At 49.4% G+C, this 27,766-nt stretch overlaps 1 protein-coding gene across 5 annotated transcripts in view; it reads right to left on the bottom strand.

The window, feature by feature from the left end:
- Positions 1-27,766, bottom strand: part of FANCM (DEAD/DEAH box RNA helicase family protein) — a 207,891-nt gene that overhangs the window by 17,615 nt on the left and 162,510 nt on the right. For all 5 annotated transcript variants that reach the window (XM_086529246.1, XM_086529244.1, XM_086529245.1 and 2 more), the window contains 3 exons: positions 14,049-14,098; positions 13,786-13,951; positions 13,563-13,690 (listed from right to left, as the gene is read on the bottom strand). In XM_086529246.1, coding sequence (XP_086385372.1) covers positions 13,563-13,690; positions 13,786-13,951; positions 14,049-14,098 — 344 coding nt within the window. The remainder of the gene's footprint in view (positions 1-13,562; positions 13,691-13,785; positions 13,952-14,048; positions 14,099-27,766) is intronic.

Genomic DNA, 27,766 nt, shown 5'->3' with positions numbered 1-27,766 from the left:
GATCCGGAGTTGAACTCAAATGGAGCTATGGCTTCCAAACCGAAAGCGAGTTGAAAAGGCGTATGATTCGTTGTTGCTTTGAAAGATGTGCAGTATGCCCAAAGAGTGTTGTGCACAGCCTGAGCCCACGATGCTGGATGGAGATGACATGCTTTCCGCAGGAGGGCGATCAGAACCTTGTTGGTGCTCTCGGCCTGCCCATTGGCTCTCGGGTAATAAGAGCACGACTTGCAATGAAAAATCTTGTAATTGGCCAGCACAGTTGAGATCATGTCATTGACAAAATGACTGCCCCTATCACTGGTGATCTCTAAGGGACATCCAAATCTGCATAAAATATTTTCATATAAAAATTTGGCTACTATATTGCCAATGCAATCTACTGTCGCCAGTACCTCTGCCCACTTTGTTGCATAGTCTGTAGCCACTAGCAGATATTTGCGATTACCTGGTTGAGCCGGGGGATATATTGGACCCACGAAGTCCAAGCCCCATCTCTCAAAAGATAGCCACGCCATCGAGACCTGCAGAGGACGGTTGGATTGCTTACTTGGCTTCGGCCCAGAGCGTTGGCACACATCACAAACCTTAGAATATGCTATTGCATCCTTAAAAACGTAGGGCCACCATAGACCACTCTGTAGAATCTTTTGGGCGGTGATGTGACCAGGGTAATGGCCACCAGTGGGACCATTGTGGGCATCCTCCAGAATATGCTCCACCTCATGAGGTGAAAAGCCTGGACTTCAACAGCAATCTCCTCTTCTGCAGTGGAGATGCCTTCTCTGGGTACAGCCCAGTAGATAGAAAATGTAAGACCTCGCCGTACCATTCCGGTGTTGTATCTATTTTAAAAAGATTGCTATCTGGAAAGTCATCCGCAATCCCGATAGCTTCTTCACCTGTGTGAATGCGAGAGAGGTGGTCAGCCATTACATGATGCTTACCAGGACGGAGTACCACTTCAAAATCAAACTCTTGGAATAGGAGGAGCCATAACCATACTCGACCTGCGACCTGTGGCTTATTAAGCAGATAGCGCAAGGCATGGTGATCAATAATAATTCTGAAGTGGACCCCTAGCAAATAGTGACGAAATTTTTGTAGAGCATACACTATAGCCAAACCTTCCCACTCTGTGGTGCTACAGTTGCACCCTGCTTTGGTGAGCAGGGGACTTGCATAATGTACAGGGCGATCCAAGTTGAACTCTTTGCTAAGAGGTGGTCAGCCATTACATGATGCTTACCAGGATGGAGTACCACTTCAAAATCAAACTCTTGGAATAGGAGGAGCCATCGCCATACTCAACCTGCGGCCTGTGGCTTATTAAGCAGATAGCGCAAGGCATGGTGATCAGTAATAATTGTGAAGTGGACCCCTAGCAAATAGTGACGAAATTTTTGTAGAGCATACACTAGCCAAACCTTCCCTCTCTGTGGTGCTATAGTTGCGCTCTGCTTTGGTGAGCAGGCGACTTGCATAATGTACAGGGCAATCCAAGTTGAACTCTTTGCTAGGCTGAGTTAGCCAGCACAGCACCCACAGGTAGCAGACTGGCATCTATATGCACATGAAAAGGTAGGGCGCTTCAGTGAGGCGTTTTTTGAGGTATGCAAATGCTTCAGCCTCGGGTGTTGACCAATGGAAGGGAATAGAAGCACTGGTGAGCTGGGTCAATGGTTGAGCCACTTGTGCATACATATGTATAAACCTGCGATGATAGCCGGTGTGGCCCACAAAGCTCTGAACACCTTTGGGATTTATGGGAGGAGGTAACTTCAAGATGGCCACTATCTTCTCTGGGTCAAGTGCTAAACCTTGAGCACACACCGCATGGCCCAATAGTGTGCCCTCGGTCACCACAAAATGACACTTGTTCGGATTGAGCTTCAAACGTGCCTCTCTGCACCTGAGGAAGACTGCAGAGAGCTGAGCAAGATGCTCCTTTAGATTTTCTACTGGGGTCGAACATTGAGCACCCGAGAAGGTGGAAAAGTCGTCCATGAATATGCGAAGGTGATCAGTAAGCAGAGGACAAAAGATGAGATATACTATGCGATTAAAAGAAGGCGGTGGATTTTTAAGCCCAAAAGACATTCTAGTGTAGATGAAAATACCGTAGGGAGTCACAAAAGCTGTTTTGACTTGGTCGTCAAGATGTATTCCTAACTGATTTGTAGCCGCTGAACCCGTCCATAAAACTATACAGTACATGGCCAGCGACATCTTCGAGGACTCTCTCAGTGAAAGGGGTCGGAAATCCATCCGGGATTGTGACCTTATTCAGAGCCCGGTAGTCGACGCAAACTCGAATTTTGTTGGACTGCTTCTTTGGGGCAATAACCATAGGGGACAACAATTCTTAGTGCTCTACTGGTACAATAATACCTGCTTCTTGCATTTTTTCCAACTCGATTTTGACTGCTTCTGCATACTTGGGATTCAGTTTGTAAGCCTGTGCTCTGACCGGCTTAGCCCCCTCAACCAGAGGAATTGTGTGGACTCCTAGCTCTGCTGGGATTCCTTCCAAATCGTGGTAAGACCAGGCAAACACATCCTTGAAAGAGCGCATGAAAGAGATTACCTGGTCGAGTAGAGCGGGGTGATCCCATAACCAAGCGGCTAACAAGATGGGCTGATGGTTGTCAGGGCCGCCTAGGTTGACCTCTCTGACTAGGTCAGGCGGTGCAGTGGGCGAGGCTGCGTACAAGATGGGCTTCTAATCACTGTAGTAAGTCTTCATCGCACCCATGAGGAGGCACCGGCTGCTCCAAGTCAGGGTTGGAAACTACTGACAAAGAGCTATACTGAACGACCGGATCCATACCTCCTTCAAGACGAATTTGTTGCATTGGAGAGCCAGGAGTATGCATCCACATGGCGTCGTTTCCCCAATCGTGAAGTGCTTTCGTATGTCGCAACCATGGCCTACCAATCAGCAAGGGATAACCTCCCTCTACCTGGGGAAGATTAACTACCACAAAATCCAAGTTAAAAGTGAAATCTTGTACCTTCAGAGGCACCTTGTCGACTATGCCCACTCGCTAGACTGTTCTTTGATCGGCCAATGTAACAGTGAAAGAAGCAGGTCGGGTAGGCTGTAGACCTAAGGCCATCATGGTGAATTCGAGCATCAAATTGATTCCAGATCCACCATCAACGATGACGCCGGATAGCTCGTGCCCAAGAATAGATACAGTGAGACGAGGACTTTTATAATCGGTGAGGGGAGCAGTTGGATAGGAAATCAAATAAGACTCTGAGGGTTGTACAGGGAGGTGCCCGCCACTAGGCCCAACCCCAAGGTACAGAGACTAAATGACTGACAGGGTGTCACTTCTGAGTGTTGCGTCGAGCCTTAGCATGTCGTAAAGTGACACCTGTTGAAAAGTATTCTTCAAAATGGCTTCTGTTGTGGGCTTGGCGCCTTCGAACTGGGCTCCCTTTGGGACCTTAATCTGTTCCAATTCAGCCACTGCTTCCAAGAAGGCTCCATCAATGTTAGATAACAGGGAAGTTGGTTTGCTCTGAGCAATTTTGAAGGACTCGTCCTTTGGTATAGGTAGACCAGATTAAGGAAGTGGGGATTGGCGAGGTGGACCTGTGGGCAGACTGAGACCAACAGCTGCTCTTTGTGCCCGAGTAAGGACCCCAGCAGGCTCCTCCACTTGTAGTGGCTTAACCACATGAGTAGCAGGTGATGGTTGAGGCACGGTGTTCACAGTAATCAAGTTTATCTTCGGGAAGGTGAATTCTTGCTGGTTCTGAGTCGAGCCTGAAGACGTGGATGCCCTTTGCGTGGGACAATCCTTACTGTAGTGATCCTTCGAATCAGGGCAATGACGACAAGAAGGGGACCCCTCAGGTAAAGGACACTTGCTCTGATAATGCCCATATTCTCCGCATCTGTAGCAGAGTATGGGCCGATTGGAAGGACGAAACAGGGACATTAGCATTATAAAAACTTTAAGTCGGGAAAGTACTTGACATACCTTGGACAGCAGGGGTATTGAGCAAAGGTGGCATGTAGTTGGGATGGCCGTAGTGGGAAACCATGTTGGATGCTGGTGCTAACCCCTGTTGGAGAGTAGGACCAAGACTTTGCTGTATTTTGTGCAATCCCTTTATATAGTAGCAATCCTTATCTTCATGACCCGATTTTTCATAGAAGTGGCAATAAGAGCGAAGGGGACAGTCCTGTGGAGGGTGTCCTGGAGAGCCGCATGAACTACACCACACCATATCCTTAGTCTCCTACTGAGACCTGAGCTCTTCTAACTCTCTTTTAAGTTGATCATAAGCCTCTTGATGTGGAGGCTTCTCCTATCTGAGAGAGAAGGATCTCTCTTCTTGAAGGGCCCGTTGTAACTTTAGGGCTTCCAGTTCCCTTCGTAAATAAGTCAAGGGGTCTGATGGACTGTCCACGAGTACAGGGGCAGTATCTAACTGAGGAGAGTCAGTGAACTGCATTCTTGCTCCCTCTATTCTAGTAGCAGTAGCAAAAAAGTCTTCCAGATTGGCTTAAGAACGGAGGCTTTCTTTGAGCTTTTGTTGAGAAGTCTTAGGCAGAGCCTTCTCTACCCACTTCTTCACCATGAATTCCCCTGGTTGGTGAGGCAGCTTGGCGACCAGGGACTTTGTTCTGGTCATGAGCTCTGCAAATGTCTCCTTGGGCTGGAGGAACAGGTTGGCCAACTCATCTAGAATCTTCTCTTGATAATCCCCTGGTCGGAAAGCTTCACAGAACTACTGTCTTAACATGGTCCAAGTAGTAAAGTGGTTTTCAACAAACTGACTGTACCATTTATCTGCAAGACCATCCAAGGTGGACGGGAAGAGCACCAAGTATGCGTCTTCTCTGTTGAGGCCATGACCTCTGCAAAGAGAGACAAACCTCCGAGCATGGTCGTCTGCATCCTCTGTGGAGAGACCCTTAGAGGTAGGGAATTTGATGTTCGCCTTTGCAAGAACACTTGTGAGCTCCTCCATGGCCTCTTGCTCCTGAGTCTGTTGGTCACTAGCTTGCTGTAACAAAATGGGGGAGAGCCTTACCGGAGAAGGTGACCTGGAGGTTGTAGAACCGGTTGAAGGAATGGAGGTAGCCGTATGAGTAGGTATGGGTGATGGGGTTAATATGCTTCTACTGGTCACCAAGGGTTGACGCCGTCTGTGGTAGTACTTCAGAGGACTCAGTAGTGCACTGACGCTCCAATGACCTCCTTGTATGTGTCATGCAGTAACCGCCAACCCCACCAAGCTTTGGGCAAGAAGACCTTCACTTGGGCAAGACGACCTTCACTTGGCTGAACATTGATCTAGACTCTACTAAACCAGGGCGAGTGACTAGACCACTTGGCGTGGACCAGGACGAGGAAGGACTAGACCAGGGACGAGGAGGACTAGACCAGGACGAGGAGGACTAGACCAGGACGAGGACTGGGTGGACCAAGGTGAGAGAGGACCAGACCAGCAAGGCGAGAGACTAGACCAGCTAGATTAAGCTGTCAAGGGTGAAACGGGACCAAGGCGAGAGAGGACCAGACCAGCAAGGCGAGAGACTAGACCAGCTAGATTAAGCTGGCAAGGGTGAAACTGGACCAGACCAACAAGCTGCACAAGCGAAGCGAAGAAAACCAGCTACTCAACAGAGTGAGACTTCAATTGAGGTCCCACCGTGATCGCCAAAATGAGAAGACCTGTAGCGCGGATAATGTGTCATGCTCTCTACAGTGTGGGTGCCCCTCAGTGCAATCTGCGTGGCAATCTCACTCAAACAAATGGAAACTCACTCAAACAAAATGAGGAATTTTTCACCGACTACCTAGATTTGCTAGCCTCGTACAAGGGAGGCCATGCAGATCAGTACCCGTACCTCAACTTAAGCAGGAGGGGATGTCACGTACATGTGGCTCTGTGTGCTAGGTGGACATGCTTCATCGACTTCCATAGCCAGTTTTCCCTTTCTTCCTAGATACCATAGTCAAAGGGGAAGCCCATTTTGGGCTTCCCATCCCCACTTGCCGTCCTGGTCTCTTTTGTACACTAAAAATCCATTTGAGCCCCGTCCCATCTCCGCGAGACGCGTCCCTTGTGACTATGCTAGAATCCTAACAGGATTAGTACCGACAATTTTATGAGACTGTTCGCAGGATCTACACGTCGAGAAGAGAACATCAATGTGATTGAAAGACGATTTTCCACTTCTGTTACCAAGGATGAAAACTCTTCTCCAAGGGTGGGAGTAATTTGAGAACAGGGTTCTTTTTTTTTTCCGAGAAAAAGATCCTTCTATTAGTTAATGAAAACTGCCATAGGGCTACATCCACCTCTGCAAGAGAGGGCTACAACAAGCATGATGGGGAGACTCTCCCAATGAAAAAGCAGCATATATACAATGAGGCTAAATCAAGAGATGGGAGGAGGGAAGAGCCACACAGGTGGACAGTAGTGTCATCTGAGCACCCCCTGGACTATGGTGTAGAAAGGTCCAAGGCGCCAGAGTCAAAGGAAAGCCTCGCGGCGCTCCCTCATGCGGTCGAAGCTGCCCTATAGTCCCTCAAGCTGTCCTCTGAGGGTATGGATCAGCTCTAGCCAAAAGTCACGAACAGTCTCTGCTAGTGGCACAGGGCGAGCCTCAAAAATGCGGAAACAGTGGGCCCGCCAGATGAACCAGAGAGCTAGGCCACTGACGAGCTCCGAACACTCCTCTCTCATTGCACCACTCCTGTGGAGTAAGCTCTGTAGCAAGCTGGAGTGTAGGTCGCCCCCCTGCATCACTATCATCCTGCTGGTGGAAGATAGCTCAAACTGAAGTGCCGGGCCCGTGAGGGTAGACCAAGCCGCTGCCCCCCAAGTGTACTATCGAGCCATGGAGAGGGCAAGCATCAGCCGAAGAACTCGTAGCCACACCTGCTGGGCCGAGGGACAGTCCCAAAGACAGTGACGCTGACTCTCCACCAACTGGTCACAGGCTGCACATGCGACCGAAAGACCACTATGCACAAGCCAGCTCCCTACGGCTGTGGCTCTGTGTGCAACCAGCCACTAGAACAAAGTGACGCGCCTCGGCTGTCTGGAGTCCCACAGCCTCTGCCAAAAGGCTGCCAAGAACTCGACTGTGAGGCCCTCCTCCTGCCAATGACGTGATGCAGCGGGGCGGGCCTCTCTCTGTGCTGCAAGTATATGACGTCCAAGCCGAACAGTGTACTGAAAGAAGGGGACTCCTTGGCGGTCTGCAGAAGAGAAGGGGTCCCTCCATAGCCACTCACAAGGATCCCACTGTACTCGTGCTAGTGGACAACACTCCCAAGCCCATAGCCTCCAGTGTCCAGTCTCAAGAGCTGCTGGGTCAGGGTCCTTGACGCAGGTCCTCCCACAGATGCCCACAACTCGAATCCTCTGGAAACAGCACTCTGCTACCTGCGGGGCCTCTACTGCAACTCACTGTAATCGTCTCCCACCCTGAAGCTCGAAGAACAGGGCTGGGACAGAGCAAGCCCTGACTGAAATGAGAACCTCCAGTCGTGTGAAGGCTCCCATCCACCGGGGTGCTACTAGCTCGAGAGGCGTGAGCCACTCAGCTGGAACTGACTATGAGATGTCCTGACACATGGTCTGCACCCCTCGCATGCCCTGTAGAGCTGGACACCCTGCACCTCCTCTAACAAACCTGTGAACTCTAGCCAGTCACCTAGAGAGCGCGTTGGACCTGCTGCCATGGGACCCCAAGAAACATGAGGCCGACTCCCAACCACGTGGCCTCTCTGAGTGCTAACCATGGGGTTCCAGACGAGGGGCTGTCGTAGGCGCCATTCCGTGCAAGTCGGCTGTCTCTGCTCTAGGCCACGCCGTAAGAGCTCCCAAGATCGAAGCAAACTCACAACGAATCGGTCCTTCAGTCTCCTGCTCAGACCAACTCGGCGCAACTCTGTAAAGATCCATATGGTCGAAGGTTGCCAAGGGCCTCCTGACTGAGGCACCCTGGCACGAAGCCTCTGCAGCAAGAACTCCTTCCAGGGCTCCTCGCCTGGAAGAAGTCCTCTGACGACGAACTTCCCAAGAAGGGCTTTGCTCTGTTGTGCTGGATCAATGATCCCAAGCCCTCCCTAAGAACAAGGAAGTGTGATGACCGACCAAGACACCTTGGCTCGGGCAATCTGAGTGTCACGTCCTGACCAAAGAAAGTTCCTGATCAGCCTCTCTACCTGGCTGATACAAGAACTCGAGAAGATCCAGCAAGAAGTGATGTACCACATAGTCGCCAACAACACCTGGTTGGCAACTACTACTCTACCAGCTAGCGAAAGTCGTGTTGAGCTCCAATGTAACAGCTTTCCCCTGATGGACAGGAGAAGAGGAGCAATCTGCTGCTCGAGGGACATGTCCACACCAACGTGACAACCCAAGTACCAAACTGCAGTCCCTGGAGGAATCCACCTGAAACCCTCTCCTGGCATCCAATCAGGCAAGGGAGCACTGCCACCCGAGAAAACCGCTGTCTTTCTCCAGTTGATCAGTGCGCCCGATGCACAACAGAACGTCTCCAAATCCTGCTCACATCTGTGTAGATTGGCCGAGTCGTCGGCAAACTTAGCGTCCAGAAGCTCATCTCCCCGTATGGGGAGTGCTAAGCCCCTCAGGCCAACCTGCTGTGACACCAAAAATCTGCTCATCGCCTCCGCATAGAACAGAAAGAGAAAGGGGAAAAGAGGACGGCCCTGTCTGACCGAGCGTGTGAGCATGAAGCGCTCACCTCTACCTCCTGCCAAAAGCACCTGACTGTAAGCCTGTCTGTACAAAGCTGACACCCCTTTGATCCAAGCATCTAAGAAGCCCATCCTGCGTAGAGTGCCCTCTAGAAAGTCCAAGTAAACTCTGTCGTATGCCTTCTCAAAATCGAGAAGAAGAATCACAAGGTCCTCCCCACGGAGCCGTGCCAGGGCAGAAGCCTCCCAGAAAGTCAAGATGTTGTCAAGGATACTGCGTTCCTTGAGAAAACCTGTCTGAGTCCCATGTATAAGGCTCTCCAAGAGTGGCTGAATCCTCAAACTAAGAGCCTCGGCAAGAATTTTGTAGGTTGAGTTGAAAATGGTGATGGGGCGCCACTGTCGAATCTCATCCAAGGAGCCACCCTCCTTTGGAATGAGGTAAATCAGGCCCTCACTCATGCTATCCGGCATCACTCGTGTGTGCAGAATGTACTGAAAGGCACTACAAAGATCTGGGCCACACAGGTCCCAGTACTCCAAGAAGAAGCTGGGAGTCAGCCCATCCTCACATGGACAGCTACCACGAGGGAGGGCCCTAAGAGCCGTGTGCAGCTCCTCAGTCACAAGACAAGGCATCTGTGCCCAAACCTGCTCCCTGCATGCATCCTTCCTCTCTGACTGAGGCTCAGCCGACATTAACTCACGGTAAAAGTCAATAGCAACTGCACGCATATCCTCGGGCTCACAAACAACTGACCCATCGGGTCTCCTCAATTGATTGACCTTGGCAGGCGAGTGCCGAGGTCCCACTGTCTCAAAAAAAACATCTGTCACTCTGTCTCCCACCTGAGTCCACTGAGATGCCTGTCGATGAAAGGCAAACTCATGACGCCTCTCCTCTGTGCAAGCAAGCTCCTGTCGAGCCTGCTGTAACTGCTCCTCCAACCATGGAATGTCTGGATGCTCCTCCTACATCCTCTGTAGTTAGGCAATGCCTCGTCTGCGACGCTGCTCCTCTCTCGCTGCAGTCCGTCGAGCCGGAGACTCCTCGAGAAAAAAGTGGCTAAGCTGACCCAGGTCTAAGGCCACTCTGTCTACAGGTAGAGCATGGCTGTCCATGCTCTCTGTCCAAAGAGCCTCTACCCTCTCTCTGAGTGGTGAGTCCAACAACACCCGCTCCGGGATGCGAAGCGTCGTGCTCCCACTCCTCTGCCTGTCTGCCACTGTGAGGATCACTGGTGCATGGTTTGAGAAGGATGTCCCTGCCAGGATGCCCACTGACCCCCCCAAGTCACTGAAGTGGTCACTAGTGTAGAAGTGATCTATCCGCGATAGATTCACTCCTCCCACTGTGCGGTCCGACCTAGAGAAGGCAAGACTCTCTGGAGGCCTCACAAAGCCAGAGTGCTGCCATGTATCCGAGACCCTCAAAATCATACACAACCTCTCCCAGGCTGCTAACCGACTCCATGCACAGTAGCATGGCTGCCTCCAATCCTGTCGGACGGGTCCTCCAACATGTTGAAGTCCCCTCCGAAACACCAAAGGTCAACCTGTGGAAAAGAATCAACAATCTGTGACCAAAACTCTGCACAAGCACTCGCCACATTGGGCGCATAGATGTTCAGGAAGCCCACAAGGCCACCCTGAACCTACATAGTAATCCATTGAGCCCTACCGGGCACAATAATCCCTCTGCCCACAATGCCCTGCTGCAATGAGTCCGCAATAGTCATACATACCCCACCCTGGATGCCTCAACGTCCAAAAGCAGCTGACCAAAAGGTATCATATCGTCCACGCAAAATCTGACCACATCGCCGAATGCGGCTCTCAAACTGATGGTGCTCCTGTAGCATAAGGAGATCAATCTCTCCTCCCACAAGGCAATGCTGAAGCTCCTGACGCAATCGGCCCCGCTGTCGCGGAAACTCGGGCCCACCTAGTCCCTGCACGTTCCACAAGACGATCCTCATGGGGAGCGAGAGAGAACAGATGGTGCCACAGTAGCAAGACGGGCTATCTTCGAGGCTTGCTTGGATGGGGAGTAATCCGCATCCGAGCGTCCTCTAGATAGGCGAGACTGTAGTGAGTGCCTAGCCCAAGCCTAAGCAGAGCGAGCCGTGCGTAAAGCAACCTCCTCTGTCCAGGAGTCCTCATGAATGTATACATAGCAAGGCAAACACTGCGTATCAGCAAAAAAGTACACCACAATGTGCCTACATCCTGCTGAGTCTTGGGGTGTCACCGCAAACTTGGCCAGTGGCCACAAAGTGTGCAGCAAATCTGTAACTCCAAGTTCTCCCATGTGGTGAGAGAACTTGAGAACCTGTGTATGCAGCCATCCCATCACTGAGTCGAGGGACCACTCTGTCTCAGTCCTACCACAGAGGGGGAAGCAGAAACCAACTGCCGAGTCCAAGGCCTCTGTCCCCCTAGCGGCGAGGAACAAAGCATGGACCCTGAAGCAGGCTGCCTCATGGTCGACTGCGGAATCGCCGAGAAAGCGAGTGAACCCGTAGTCGAAGAAATACCAACGGCGTCGGAGGTCAATGCTCGTCAGACCACGAGGGATAGCTGCAAGGGAAGATGTCTGAATCTGCAGAGGGGGCCGCAAGAAGGGTTGACCTTCTCTCGCCAGGCGACTCGTGGCAAAGGCACTGCCCAGAGATCTCCTAGCCGTCGGCGAGGGACCAACCTCCTGAGTCGACTGTGGAATTGGAGCAGAAGGGGGGGAGAGGGAGCTGGGGGAGGGCGGAGGGGAGGAAAAGCGGGGTGGGGCGAAAGAGGTAGAGAGGCGAGGCGGGGGGGAGTCGAGCACATGACGAGGGGGGGGGGGGGGGGGGGGATGAGGAGGAGGAGGGGAACTCTGAAGGGGGGGCGGCTGGCGAGGGTGAAGCGGAGGTGGAGGCTGGCGTAGGGGGCTCCTCCTGCTCAAGAGGACCAAAGCGGTTCTCCGTGGGAACCCACTGCTGCTGAGTAGGCACTTGAGGGCCACTCTGAGTGCTAGGCTGTCGTTGTGGCCCCTGGCGTCGACGGCCACGGGCCTGGTGCCACCCCTCCTCCGCTGGAGCCCCAAGCTCGGAGGGTGACTCTGAATTTGTGCTCTGTGCCGCAGGCTGTGGCTGCGGCCCAGCCTTGGCAGGCTGGGGCTGAGGCTAAGGTGCAGGTCGTGGCCTCCTCCGTGGACAGGCCTTCGCTAGGTGGCCCATCTGTCTGCAAATGAAGCACTGGTTCGGGAGACCCGAGTACTCCACACTCTGGCTAAACCAACCCCCACTCACCCGAGGTAGAAGGATGACCTTTCGGAGCGTGTGGGTATCTTTGACCAAAACTCGAACTGAGGGGATGCCAGCCGCCTTGGCAGCTACTGATGCTGCCGTATGAGGTGTCTCCAGGACAGTCTCGATGACGGAGCCAATCCTGGAGAGAAGTGGTAGGTACTTACTCCGTAAACCCGCAAAGCAGACTGAGATGGGGATGTCTGCCTCCTCTACTAGCACATCCAAAGACGGGTCAAAACCATGATGCCACTGTCGAAAGTGGGCGCGTGATGCTCGGATGGCCAGTGGACTCATAGCTATGACCTTGGCAGACATCTCGGAGGTCTCGAATTCGATAGTACCCCCGTCCGAGAATCTGGATATCCAAGATCTTGCCCACCTCTGCGAGAAGGCAGACCTGGAGAAGGTCACGCAGCTCTCCTCTGCTGGGTCGGGTGCCGAGAATCTTGCAAATGACCGAGGTCGCCTGCAAACGCTCTACCTCTGCGGCTAGGCTCGCTTGCTCTGTCGGTGAAAGAGCAAGTCGAATGGTGGGCTCAGCGGAGTCGGGCGAGGGGGCTTCGGAGGAGTCCCTCTAAGGTGGAGCATGAGCCTTCATTAGTGTCTGTTGCTCTGAAGGAGAAGGGCGGACGAGAAGGCTAACGCTTGAGAGCTCGGTAAGAAGAATCCAACTGAGAATCCACTGCCAAGCAATTCAAGCGAGGCCTTCGGAGGGGGGGGGGGGGGGGGGGGGGGGGGGGGGGGGGGGGGGGGGGGGGGGGGGGGGGGGGGGGGGGGGGGGGGGGGGGGGGCGTGAGGATAGGGGGCTGGAAAGGCGAGGGCAGCGGGCAGTGAGCAAGAGGGGGGCAGCGGGCGGGGCTGCACTCTGGTTGGGCTGCGCGCAGGCTGGGTGCAAGCTCAGCAGCGCTCGAGGACAGACAGTGCGCAGGTAGGGGGCAGCGCGCAAGGGGGCAGCACGAGGGCAAAGGCGAAGGGGGGCTATGGCGAGGGGGAGCAGGAGCAGGAGCAGGCGGGGGGGGAGGGGAGCGCGCAGGAGCAGCAACGAGCCTCCTCAGCGGTGTAATCCCAAGAACAAGGTTCTTAGGTAGAGCTTGAGCAAGAGGCTAGGAGCCCACATGGCATGCTAGATATGAGGGGATCTTTCTTTTGTTTGCAATTATACATGTTGAGACTATGGAAAGAGCCTTGAGAGCTGTCTATCCCATAGTCATGTAGTATAGTAGCTACTTGATAGACTTCCTTTTACGTTCTTAAGCTTCTTTTCCTAACCAATTTTCTCCTTAAAAATCCCTCTGTTCTACCGGTGTCCATGCAGCTTGGAGAAACTTTGAGATTATGTGTAGAATTGTCGTGGCTATTGTCACCTATAGTGCAAGTACAGATTATACTGCTATGCTTATTTTAAAGCCACAAATATTTGAGAGAAAATGATGAATGTCACCTATACCTCTAGCACATTTGAGTTATTATGATTTGCAAAACATTTTGTAAAGATATACATCATAAACACCATTTCTATTTTACGATCAGGGAAAACTAAGCTGCACATGGCCATTGAATCTCTTACCATGCGTGGACTTGTATGAAAATTGAAGCTGTGTAAACCACCATTATGCATGTGCTTGCCAAGAACTTTGTTTTTGGCTTGCTTTTTGAGGTATCCTTGAAACTCTGCTCCTTCACTCGCTAGAATAAGTAGGAATACAGGTTAAGGAGAACTCTTATTACCTGTGAGTACAACCATAACATGCATTTATGAATGATATAATTGTTCCAGTGATTAAGGATATTCACTCGGCCATCACGGTTCCTCCCTGTTCTTCCCATACGTTGTATCATCCGAAGAGGGGATACATTTGCATCAAAGCAGATCACAAGGTCAACCTCCATAATGTCTAAGCCCTCTTCAGCAATTGAAGTTGCAACTATTGTGTTGAATCCACCCATGCGGAATTTCTATGATCAAATTGCATAGGAAGGTTTATGATTCAGATTCCCTAGAGTCCGTGCCCGAATTGTATAAAGAAATAGGCAGCAGATATGACTGTATTACCTGCAACACCTGCTGCTGAACCTTTTGGCTCTGACCTTTTGAACTTTTACCTGAAAGTTTGCAGCACTGAAAATACTCTAGGCTCAAAAAACACTCAAATTCATTCACGTACATAAACCTGCTCATAACCCCTAGGCTAAGAGCACTTCACACATGTACTCAGCACATAAGGATTGGAAAGTGTCCATCTGTTTAGACTAAAATGGAGCTCAACATGTTTATTTGCATTTACAGCGTGAGGTGTGTAAACATGCACATACAAGAAGCCTTTCATGTTCATTGAGGAGGAATGCAGGCAATCAACAAGTTAGGCGAGACTTTATAGTGTTAGGTTCTCTTGTCTTAGCTTGAATCCTTTTTGCTTGAGTGGGACGTTTTTGAGCCACAATGATCCATAAATTAAAATCCAAATGGTGATATAAAGAAAAAAATATGAGAGATATTATGAGATTTCATGTCATCGCCCAACTAACTATGATTCCTACTTTATTAAAACACAAAATACAACTTATTTATGAAACGTTTTAGATATCTGTGAGAGAGACACTTTCTGAAAACATGCTAAACAAAGCCTACTCTATGGTGATTCCACATGCTTAACACCTGGACTTTCTCTTTGTATAAATTTACTATTCACATTCACACCTTTTGATATACTTATGCAGACTTTGACATCGAAGGTCATGGGTAAACAGACACATGTGGCCAACGTTTTCTTTGTTCAAGGAAGCTCATGCACTCTACTTAATGCATGAGGTACGTAGCAGGAAAACTATGTCATGCTCTCCAATATAGGCGCTCCTCAGTGTAGTATACACAAAAATCTTACTCCATGGCACACATCAATACAACCAAAAGACATGATGGCATAATTCAATGATATACAACAAGAAGATGAATAAGAGTGTATACAGCAAGATAGACCCCAAACTCAGCATGAGTGCAGCTACTCTCAATGTAGCAGCTACAGACTGGCTAGCAGCACACACAGCTCCAGACCAAGTGCTCACAAGGTACAATATGGAGCCTCAAACAGTGCAAGGGAAGTGTTGTGACAATGACCCGGCTCTAGACCAAAGATTCCTACCGCTGAACCACACAAGAACGAATATATATACAGCAGACACATCTCATCCATAACTACTAAGAAGTATCTTTGAGAGACAGCTACACATATCTGGATTGTGGTGGGAAGTGATAGGTTGGCCTCGGTGTCCACTTGGCTACCACATCAAGATAAGTATTTCTCTTACTAAAGTACCATATTTTTGGGTTCCTCCCCTTCAGCCACTACTCTCTTGGCTAGCAGGAAAGCTAGTGGTTGATTAGCAATAGTTATAAGCTCTCATTTGCATTTCACCCTTCACATAGAAGTAATTAAAGACAAATTTTCTATCCCTTTCTCCCCTTTAAAATCAATAATAATAAAAAATTGCAACCAAGCACAAGAACATCTTGTGAAAAGCATGTCTATTGATCTTGTGTAATTGTGAGGAGTTTAGACACTAGCCTTGGCATTAAAAATCCAAGTGCTAAGACCGCTTCAAGGCCCAATGGCAGAGAAGGGGCTTAAAAGATTTAACGGTGAGGGTTTTCAGACCTAGCAGACTAAGTTGAAAGGTTATTTGATGAAAAAGGAATTATGTGGAAGAGTCAAGCCACAATTAGTGACCCTTCATCGAGCAAGTACAAGCACAGACTACGAGCGCACAAAACCAGGCCAAGGATGAGCAAGCATTAGGACTCATAATCACTGCACTACGCGACAATTATGTACATTTCACTAACGATTGTTAAGCCAAAACCACTCCCCCAGATCCCACTGCACTCGCACACCAAGAAGCAACTTTCCCAAGCCCATAACCGTCAGCATCCTACCTCAAGAGCTGATTGGTCTGGGTCTATCACACAAGTCCTCCCACGGATGCCCACAACTCGGATCTGCTGAAAGGATTTTGCTGAGAGGATTTTGCAATCAGGTTGCTGCACTTTGGACCGAGAGTCTCGACATGCAGAGGGACATTACTGCTAGAGCGAACAATGGCCTCAGGGAGCTTAGTCGCTTCTTTCTCCAAGAGTCGACAGCGCGATTGGCTGCGACTCCGGAGGAGAAGAACCGGCTACGTCGGGGCATTGCCTCCTTACAGAGGATGCAGGAGTGACACCTAGGTAGCCCCTGGATGGAGCACCAGATGCAGCAGGCACGACACGAGCTGATCACCATTGAGGAACGGCGCCATGAGTTTGCTTACCACCGTCAGGCATCTCAGTGGACTCAGGTGGGCGACAAAGTTACTGAAGAGTTTTTTGAGATGGTGGGTCCCCGCCATGCACAACCAGTGTTTGCCAGTTGAGGAGACACGATGGAACAGTTTCCATAGAGCCTGAGGACATACGGGCAGAAGCTACCGACTTTTACCAAGAGCTTCTCTTAGCTGAGCCACACTCAGAGCGCAAGGATGCATGCAAAGAGCAGGTGTGGGCACAAATGTCTTGACTCCTCTAAGGAGACGCGACAGATGCTTGAGAGACCTCTCTTGCAAGAAGAGCTTTAGGAGGCTCTCAAAGCACTCCCTAGTGGTAGTTGCCCAAGAGAAGATGGTTTGACTCCCAGCTTTTTCTTAAGAGTACTCGGAGGTGCTTGGACAGGACCTATGTAGTGCATACCAACACATTTTGCACACTAGGGAGATGCCTCACAGCATGAGCGAGGATTTGATCTACCGCCTGAGGAGATTCAGCAGTGGCGACCCATCACCATTCTCAACTCAGCCTACAAAGTTCTTGCAAAGGCTCTGAGTTTGAGAATTCAACCACTACTTGAGAGCATCATACATGAGACTCGGACATGTTTTGTCAAAGAGCATAGTATCCTTGACAACATCTTCACGCTTGAAGGGCGATTGCCCTCACCCGCTTGCGAGGAGAGGACCTTGTGGTGCTCCTTCTCGACTTTGAGAAGGCCTATGATGGAGTTCACTAGGACTTCTTGGAGGGCCGTTTTTTAGATGCATGGATCAGAGGGGTGTCTTCTCTTTACACGTGTGCTCACAGTCAGATGTTGCCAGCAGGAGGGCAAGGGGAATACTTCATGCTTACACGTTCAATACGGAAGGGCTGCCCTCTTGCCTCATTCTTGTTTCTTTTCTACGCATAGGCGATAAGCAGGTTTCTCGCCTTGCAAGAGGTAGGTTTTCATGGCCTACAATAACCGATTCGGGGAGGACATTCTGGAAGCTGAGTTTTCTTATGACTCGGGCATGTTTTTGCAAAGTTGTGAGGCCAACTTGCACAAGTGTGAGCAGGCTTTGGAGATTTTTTGTTGTGCATCGGGAGCATTGAACAACTAGCACAAGACAATTTCTTTTTGGGTTGGTGATGCTCCCAGGCCTGACTGGATGTATTACCATTGAGAAACGGTGCCATAAATTTGCCTACCACCGTCAAGCATCTCAATGGACCCACGTGGGCGAGAGTTATTGGAGAGTTTTTTGAGATGGTGGGTCCCCGCCATGCACATACCAGTGTTCGCCAGTTGAGGAGACCGGATGGGTCCGTTGCCACAGAGTCTGAGGACATATGGGCAACAGCGGTTGCCATGAGCTGGTCTTAGCCAGATGCATGCAAAGAGCAGGTGTGGGCACAGATGCCTTGCCTCGTCACTAAGGAGATGAGCCAAATGCCTGAGCGCCCCAAGAGGAGCTTCAAGAGGCGGCTCTCGAAGCACTCTCTCGTGGTAGTTGCCCAAGAGAGGATGGTCTGACTCCCAACTTTTTCTTGGAGGGCCGAGAGGTGCTAGGATACGACCTATGTAGTGCATACGAGCACATTTTGCGCACTAAGGAGATGCCTGATAGCATGAGCGAGGGTTTGATCTACCTCATCCCCAAGGAAGGGGGATCCCCATATGAGATTCGGCAGTGGCCACCCATCACCATTCTCAACTCAGCCTACAAAATCCTTGCCAAGGCTCTGAAAAGTTCGAGAATTCAGCCACTACTTGAGAGCATCATATATGACACTCAGACAGGCTTTGTCAAGGAGCGCAGTATCCTTGACAACATCTTCACTTTCTGGGAGGCGACTTCCCTCGCGTGCCTGTGAGGAAAGGATCTTGTGGTGCTCCTTCTCGACTTTGAGAAGGCCTACAACACGGTTGACTAGGACTTCCTTGAGGGCACTATGCATAGGATGGGTTTTCAGATGTATGGATCAAAGGAGTGTCTTCTCTCTACAGATGTGCTCACAGTCAGCTATTGCTAGCACGAGGTCGAGGGGAGCTGGGCGATTCATGCTTACGCGCTCAGTACAGTGGGGTTGACATCTTGCCCTTTTCCTAGTTCTGTTATATGCAGAGGCAATGAGCAGATTTTTGGCTTCACAGAAGGTTGGTTTGCATGGCTTATAGTTACCCATTCGGGGAGAGGAGCTTTTGGACGTTGAGTTTGCTGATAATTCAAGCATGTTTTTGGAGGGCTGTGAGGCCAATTCGCACAAGTAGTCACTTAAGGTGTTCTCCTATGCCTTGGAAGCATTGATCAATTGGCGAAGGACAATGGCTTTGTGGGTTGGTGATGCTCCCACGCCTAAATGGTCACCTAGAGAGGGTTTCAGTTGGATCCCTCCCGGGACGCCAGTTGGGGCTGCCAAGTTGGCTTTGACTTGTCACCAGAGCAGCAACTCCTCCCCTCCTCCTAACCATCAAGAGGAAGTTGTTGCATTGGAGCTCGGCACAGTTATCTCATAGTTACCAGGGAATGCCCCTCCTAGGGACTGGAACGCCGGATCGCCAGAACGGCGTCCCGACTGGTCTCTTGTGCAGGGAACGTCCTGGAACGTCTGGGCGTTCCGACAAGCCGGATGGTACCGCAACGGCAGAGCGGGAACGGACCGGAACGGGGTGGAACAGCTTTAACGGACCGGAACGGCAGCAACAGTCGAAATCTGGCAGTCTTCAACGGTCAAAAACAGGCAGATTTCGAAGGTGTTTGTTTTCTGGCAGCCATGGCCCCTTATAAATTGCTCCCCCCTCACCCCTTTCCTTCACAAATCCAACAAGCCTCAAGGATCTCCCTCTCCCTTGCTCTGAAGCTCTACCCTCAAGCTCCCAAGGACCCAAGCTCTCTCCCTTGGGCTTGCCCTCTGTATTATTTGGGTGTTTTTTAAGCCTCCCGTTCCGGATCCGTTCCCGTTCCCCCGTTCCGCAAGGAGGCCCGTCTCCGTTCTCATTCCGCGTTCCAAGTAACTATGAGTTATCTCTTGCGGGCAAGGCTGTTGTGGCCAACCAGGTGCTCTTAGCCACAGTGTGGTACATCAATTCCTGCTGGATTTTTTCGAGTTCTTGCATCAGCCAACTAGAGAGACTGATCAAGAACTTTCTATGGACACGGAGAGATACACAATCGGCTCAGGCCAAAGGCCAAAGTCTGCTGGTGGGTCATCACCCTACCTTGCTCTCAGGAAGGGTTGGGTATCATTGATCCAGCATAGCACAGAAGAGCCCTCCTTGGGAAGCTTGTTGTCAGAGCTCTGCTTCCAGGTGAGGAGCGCTGAAAGGAGCTTTTGTTGCACCGAATTAGAGGCCCAGTCCCACAGACAGATGGCCCTTGGAGCCCATCCACTCGTTGGATTTTAACAGAGATGTGCACAGTGGGCCTGACAAAAAGATGGGAGGACCGTTTCGCATTGAGCTTGCTTCGGTCTTGGGAGCAGCTGAGAGGGAGACTTGAGGCGCACCAGGCCAAATGCATTGAGGAGGGCTTGAGGCAGCCTCTTATTTGGAACCCTTTGGTCAGTACATAGTCAGATCACATGGTTGGCAGTAGACCTCATGTCTCATGGGGTCCCATGGCAGAGGGTCCAGCTGGCACCCTGGGAGACTAGTTGCAGTTTCACACCCTAAGGAGATTCAGAGCACCTAGCTGTGGATCATGAGGGGGGTTACAGAGCATGTCAAGACATCGTCGAGGCTCTACCAACAGAGTGGCACACACCTATCGAGCCAGTGGCAGCCAGCTGGATGGGGGCCTTCACTCACCTTTAGGTCCTCATCGTAGTTAGGGCTTCCTTAGGCTCAACTTTCAAGCCATTGCATGCTCTTTGATGTTCAACGAGAGGGTCGCCTCCATAGGGTTACTATTGAGGCACCAGAGGTAGAAGAGTGTTGTTTCCAGCAGATTTGAGTTGTGGGCATCAGAGGGAGGACTTGTGTGCTTGATTCTGACCCATCCGATCTTGAGATTGGACATTGGAGGCTTTGGGCTTAGAAGAGTTGCCCTCGTCTCTTGCGGCTGCAGTGGGACCCTAGGGAGTGGAGGGCCTCACAGCTGAGCTCCTGAAAGACTTTTGGGAGCGCTTGTTGGACAACAGACAACCGAGGAGAGTCACCATGTTTCAGTGGCTAGTTGCCCATCGAACTTACCGCAATTGGGAGTTGGTTGGTCTACAGTGGCCATCCGGCGGGCTGTACCGCTTGTGCCCACCCACTTGAGTCATAGAGGCATTGTCTATAGTACTCCACCATGGCGTAGCAGGTTTGGCTTCACATTGTCTGTGGGACTACCCCATGGCACAACAGATTTGGCTTCGGATTTTATGGATGCTACCAGCCTTGTCGTGTCAGCTAGGCAATACACTTAAGGTGTTTCTGCCTAGTCCACCCTAACGGGCTCAACACTTCGTTTTGAACTGTCTTCAGCTAGCAAGATGATTGTGATACAGGAGGGCCGGCCTACACTCCAGCCTGTCATAGAGCTTAAGCCTAAGGAGTGGAGCAGTGATAAAGAGCTTTGTTGGGAGCAAGAGCTCCTCTCCACTCTCACTGTTTGGTTCATTTGGAGAGCCCGTTGCTTTCGCATCTTCAAGGCTCGCCCCATTCCATCGGTGGCGATTGTACGAGATATCTAGCTGGAGTTGATCCATACACTTCGAGGAGTCCAGAGGCTTCAAGGCAGCTCCAACCTTATGTAGGATCGTCATGAGGCATTCCTACGACTATGACGTGCAGGGCCTTTCTACTACACCATGGTCCATGCGGCTCCTAGATGGCACTATCCGCCACCTGAGTGGTTGTTTCCTCCTCCCATCTCTTGATTTAGCCGTCATTGTACATCTCATTTTCCCATTGAAAGAGTTTCCCCTCATGCTGATGTAGCCCCCTCTTGTCACAGCAGTTTATAGCCCGTTGGACACCTTTATTAGCTAATAGAAAGATCTTTTTCCTGGGGACAAAAATTTCCTATAATCTTCAAGAGAGATTTCTCCCACATCATGACCAAAGTGAAGTGCTTGTCTAAGAGCAAATTTGAAGGGAAAGAGTCAATTTACATCGCATGGAACATTTGAGAGTTACGTTGGTGCCATATGGTCCACATAACCCTAAATCTGACCCAATTGAAGAAGACCTCAAACACAGACTATGGCACCTGGAGGACTCCATAACCGTCTGTGAAAGATTCCAAAGGGGAAACGAAGGCATAGATCAAAGGACACTTGCTTGATGAAAGACTTGGAGCAGCCACAATCCCAAAGCAAATGCGTCACAATCTCATCAACCCCATGCCATCAGACACAATGAGAGGAGGTAATGCGCCGCATATGCAACAAAGCACAAACCAGTAAAGCACCCACCATACATCGCCATAAGAAAATGCGCTCTAAGAGGTAGATGATTCTTCCAAATGCAAGATAGCGTTATTTGCCAGCACAGCTGAGACTTGGAGAGTGACCACAACTGATTTTCGTGAGACACAATCCATACATAAGACTCAGCAAAGCATAAACTGATCCTACTGATACACAGTCCAACCTAGTATGGGCGAGATTCCAATCCGAAAGCCAAGAGTCCGCAAGGAATGGAGACATTGGGGAAACACCATCAAGAAAATGCTAAATATGTTGCCTCAAATGTCAATAATGAGATCCCAGCTCATAACGAAGAGCGGCAGTAGGAAAGGATAGGACCTGCCCTATGTAATCCACCACTTGATCAACTTGGGATACCCCTTTTTGCGAAAGAAAGTATGCTTGTCAAGCAGAGAGCTGAACGAAAGTGAGAGAGAATGCTTTACTCCAATAAATGCTCTCCAATCGGAGGGAATTACTTTTAAGGAAATTGGCAACCATGCCAAGACAAATGCAAGGTGACAGCCTTGCAATAAGCACAACCAGGGACGAAACGAAGTGAGATCCAGGAATATGGCCATCAAGCTACCCAAAGATGATACCCAAAACGACCAGCGGAAATGAGGGCCTCAAGATGCAATAGCAAGGGTGTTGAGCTGTTAAGCTCAATACATACGACTCCTAGATGACTACCACCGACAGTCATCATCACTCGCCCGCCTTGGTGGATATGCATACCTTCGTCAATAATACTACAATTGTACTACACCGAGCTAGTCTACCTACCGGAGTGATGACACACTTATCTACTCACCTCACTCACTAGCGGTTTACACTAGACCGTTGTACTAGTTCCCTTTTTAGGTTGTACTTTCCCTTATGTTTGTAGAACTCTTATCTTGAGTTAATGAAGAAGAAGAAGTATAGTCTTTTGCCTCTATCTTTGTGTGGTATGTGCTTGCAAGAGCTCAAGCTCTCTCCTTCTCAATCTCTTGACATGGTATCAAAGTCAGGTTGTCTCTGAGGAGCTTGGAGCAGCAAGCAAGAGCAGCCTAGGAAGCGGCTTCGATATTCTCGAGAGCCATTGTCAACGATCTCTGCTTGAGGTGATTTCTTTTGGAGGTTGTTCTTTGGATTGAGATTGTGTAGCCAGAATTCCATTCCGAGCGCATTTCGACCCCCGTTTTGGAGTTAGTGTACATTCACATGCAAAAACGCTAAAGTTTGGGATTCTACAAATCTGCATATTGGTTGTGCAAAAAGTCTCAGTTTGGAAGCAGTGTGCAAAGATACTGTTTGGCACTGTGAAACAGATATATGTATGTAGATTGTGGTTACAGACGGTAACTAACTATTTTTAGCAAGCTGCTCAAAGACTTTGTGAAGTGTTGGAAACATGTCGTCCAACAATCATGGGTTTAACCAGATTGTCAGTGAGAAGCTACACAAGAACAACTTCCATGCTTGGAAGTTCAGAATGACCAATTTCCTTATGGGCAAAGGTTATTGGGACAACAACACCGTTACCGGAGGAAGGTACGAGTGCTACGTAAAGAAAGACGTTTAAAGATTGAAAACAAGGAGCTTGGAAGGTCATGTACCGGCTTTCTGTGAGTGTCCAAGACACTACGATTAGGCATATACAAGATGCTCATACTCCTAAGGAGGCTTGGGACACTTTACTATCATTGAATATGTCCAACACAAAGGCAAGGAAGCTGTAGTTGAAGACTGAGTTGAAGACTCTGCAGAAGAAAAACCTATCCATTGCATCGATTGGTGTAACGGTCGATGACAATGACATAGTAGAAGTATATCTGCGAGGTTTGGGTCCACAACACAAATACTTCAAAACTGCCATCCATCTTCCAGAGAACATCCCCTCATTCACAGATTTTGTGTCCTTATTGATTGTGAAAGAGAAGGAACTCGAGGAAGACTCCTCTACGTAGGGTGGAAACAATTCTAAAAAGGTCCTTTATAACAACAAAGGAAGAGGTAGAGGACGTGGTACAGGTCGTGGACGAGGCTGAGGAAGAGGCAATCACCAACAACAACAATGGCACAACAATCAAGGTCGGAACAAAGGTGGTCAACGAAACTTTCAAGGCAGGGGGACTCCAAGAGGTCGTGGAAATGCTCAACGCAATAATACATTTCAACACGGAAATGTAGTATCTTGGGGTTGTGGAAGACATGGTCACTTTGAACGTGACTATCCAGACAAGAGACAGCAAAACAATTATGCAACCACTTGTAGGAATGGAGATGAGCCTGAGAGGCTATTTGTGGTGTAGCACATGCTGAATACTATGTCTGCAAATGTGGAAAAATCCTAAGATAATGTTTGGTATGTGGATTCTGGTGCATCGAATCACATGACCGGTCATGGTGAATGGTTTAAGGAAATGCAAACTTTACAAAGTCCTGGTTATGTAGAGACTGGGGAAGATACTGCACATCCCATTACGCATACAAGAAATGTACCATTGTCTATGACAGATGGTGAAGTTAAGTACCTGGCTGATGTACTGCCTGTACCTAACATCACAAAGAATTTGGAATCTGTTGAGCAACGTTTGCAAGTCACATTTAACTCCGACGATCTCTTTGTCTAAGAGCATAAGAAGAATAGAAGGCTGGTTGCGCAAGGAATGAAAGTGGATAGAATGTTTACTTTGGATGAAAATGTGCCCGAGGTGAATGCTGCAATGTTTGCACAAGGTGCAGGTGTTGTTCCAAATATAGAGATTTGCCACAAATGTCGTAGCGGGAAAAGTGTGTCGTACTCTCTCTACATTGGGTGCTCTTCAGTGCACTATGCAAGAATCCTCACTCCAACAGAAAGACACCACATTAAAATGGAATGACGACTCAAAGCACAATAGACCCAGAACTCAGTGGAACTCGACAAACTCAAAGAACCATACAGACTCTCGCTTGGCAGCACACTCATCTCCAAGCCCAAACTCAAGGGTACAATGGGGGTGTCGCGGCTCCAATGTGTAGGGACGGTGCAGACGTGTTGTGCATGAACTCAAGACTCAAGACTCAATATGCTCGAACATACAAAGTAGATGATCCTCAAGACTAGAAACAACTACCGATATATACAACCATAAAGAGCCACCAACGGCTCACAAAATATCCAATCCAGCTAAGTCTATCTCCAAACTGTGGTGGTGATAATCTGGCCCCGTGTTGCCCGTATCCTCGCCACGTGTCAGTGCCAGAGGCCATAGTCCGTCCAGTGTGAACTCCATCCCAACTGTAACTAATTGTTTGTCCCGTACCAGTGACACTGTAGCCCTACTACACGTTGCCCTCCACAAGACCACTCACCGTCGCGATGAGAGAAACACTGAAACAGCAAAAAGAAACCACTAGGGTACTGAAATAGCTGAAAAGAAGGCAATGCATATGTAGAAGAGATGTTGAGCAGAGCTTCTTGATCTTGTTACCCAAGAGAAAGAGTGGTCACCATTGCTGCATCGGAAGTGTCAGCCTCCGGAGGGGGAGCCATCAAATCGATGATGGGAGTCCGATGTTGGACTAAAGGCTGTTGGACTCTGCTCTCAAAAAACTAGCTCTTTGTGAAGGGAGCGCCACCTGCTGCTCCGTGGATGGAAGCACATGTCCTTAAGTGTACCACGGCCACCTACTGACACAGCCATGGCGGTGTGCACCAGCAAAACCATCGCAAGGAAGTCTCTATGTCTGGTGCATCTGTGGCATGGGGGTGGGCTGCTGAAACCCCTGAGCATACTACATAGTCTGGGAACTACTAAGGCTGAGCATATCGTACACGAGTCTGTGTAGAGGGTCCCATGAACCGTGTAGAAGGACCTGGTTGTGCATACCCAACAGGAGTCTGTATCTGTGTCCCCGGCCCCGTCCATCCATACCCCATATCCACTGGAACCTGAATCCCCATATCTCCGTGTAGTAGCATCTCACAAAATACTTGCACCTGAACTCAAAGGTCGCAATGATTTGAGACTTCTCTTTCAATGTGTGTCACAAAGCAAAAATAGTAGCATCTCTATCCACGATCGCACTCTCTACGACACACAAAGACCCTTCCATAATTGCATATGTGGCGTTGGTGAGTAGCAGCCAACCGCTTTGCTCCGAACTCAATGATAGCAATAGCATGTCTAGACTCCTGCAGTATCTCCTCAAATAGCCAAAGAGGGAGTAGAGTCCACCACTACTGAAGATCCTACGATGGTGTCTGGTAGGATAGGGCTTGCAAGTGGCACAGTTGCTGAACTGGTAGGATGCATAGTAGGAGTAGCTGAGACAGGTGGAGAGGGCGTAGCTGAAATAGGTATAGAGGAAGAGATAACTGCACACGGGATATGGGAGATGGTCATTGTGGTAGGAGTGAAGATGGGAGGAGTAGAGAGAGGAGCACACAATGGAGAAGCCACAGCTGGGACATGAAGAGTGTGATCTGAAAGACCAGAGCAAAGCATCGGCTCAATAGAACAAAGAGCGGAAGTAGACGAGGAGCGTCGTGCAGGGTGCCTGCCTGAGTTAATCGGTATACCTGCTGGCGTAGGGATGTCTATATCCCACAACATGTAGAATATGTTAGTATTTGCATCTAACCTGAGAGGGCAAACCACTTTACCCAAATGCGCAGCCAGTAGGCGGAAGAAAGTGACGCCATGTGCGGAGAAAATCCACCAACTCCACCCAAACTCGACATTTATGTCGAATGAGACTTTGATAATCCTTGGTAAGATCCCATGACGGTGACATTTCAAGCAAGGCATCCCTAGCCTCACTCTGTGTTAACAAAACCTCATAGAAACCTCGGGCCCCGAAGTAGACTCCTCAAACCGCTTGACGCTTAACCAAGAAATCCACCCATTGTCCTACATCCTGAGACATAGCCATTTTGCCATGAAAGAAAAATATAACCGCATTTATTGGGCGACGAGATCCATCAGTTGTTGAACGGAAATGAGGACCCCTTTCTCAGGTTTCGGACCCTCTCAGATCCTACAAGCATCCTCAAAATCCTCTTGTAAGCATTCCTTAATGAGGGACATAGCATCCACCGATGAAGAATCCATCGCTTTGCTTAGCTTATAGATGCACAGACTATCCGTCGTGAAACTGCAAAACCCTTCTATAGACAAGAGCGCCTGCCCAAATCCCGCACACGTTGACACGGTGCTTGAGATTGTCTACAATGACCACACACACATTGAGCAAGGTGACCCACTGTGCAAAAAGCGTAGAGAACACAGAGGAAGCTATGGAGATAAAATATGGCGATGAGTTTTATTTATATTAAGCTAGCGACCGTTAAAAAGCTATGAAGCCTTATAAAACAAATAAATACGTAGGTAGCAGATATATGTAACCGGCTTGGACACTCCAAACCCGAAAATCAATAGCAACACACAAACAGATACTTCAAAATTAATGAATTTCAATTAAGAAAGAGAGAGAGAGAGAGAGAGAGAGTGAGAGTCGACTTGGCCCAACGTAGTTCAGCGCCCAGAGATATTGGCCGCAAAGTTTGGCACCTCTTTTGGTATTTATTTTTCATTAATCATTGCATAGTACAAATCCCGAGGGACCTTTGCTCGCAGACTTTGCGTCCAAATCCCCTCAGAGTGAGGCCCCAAGGGCTCTTATAAAGTTTACAAGGGATGCCAAAAGCAGAGTCCCAATAGCTTCAAACTCAAAAGCAAATTAAGCTAGAGACCGTTAAAAAGCTATGAAGCCTTATAAAACAAATAAATACATAGGTAGCAGATATATGTAACCGGCTTGGACACTCCAAACCCGAAAATCAATAGCAACACACAAATAGATACTTCAAAATTATTGAATTTCAATTAAGAAAGAGAGAGAGAGAGAGAGAGAGAGAGAGAGAGTCAACATGGCCCAGCGTAGTTCCGTGCCCAGAGATATTGGCCGCAAAGTTTGGCACCCCTTTTGGTATTTATTTTTCATTAATCATTGCAAAGTACAAATCCCGAGGGACCTCTACTCACAGACTTTGCGTCCAGATCCCCTCAGAGTGAGGCCCCAAGGGCTCTTATAAAGTTTACAAGGGATGCCAAAAGCAGAGC

Source organism: Adiantum capillus-veneris, chromosome 14, assembly GCF_014529385.1.
Source record: "Adiantum capillus-veneris isolate H3 chromosome 14, ASM1452938v2, whole genome shotgun sequence".
Classification (NCBI taxonomy): Eukaryota; Viridiplantae; Streptophyta; class Polypodiopsida; order Polypodiales; family Pteridaceae; genus Adiantum; species Adiantum capillus-veneris.
The sequence above is the reverse complement of the archived record's forward strand: the minus strand, read 5'-3'. Positions and strand labels throughout refer to the sequence as shown.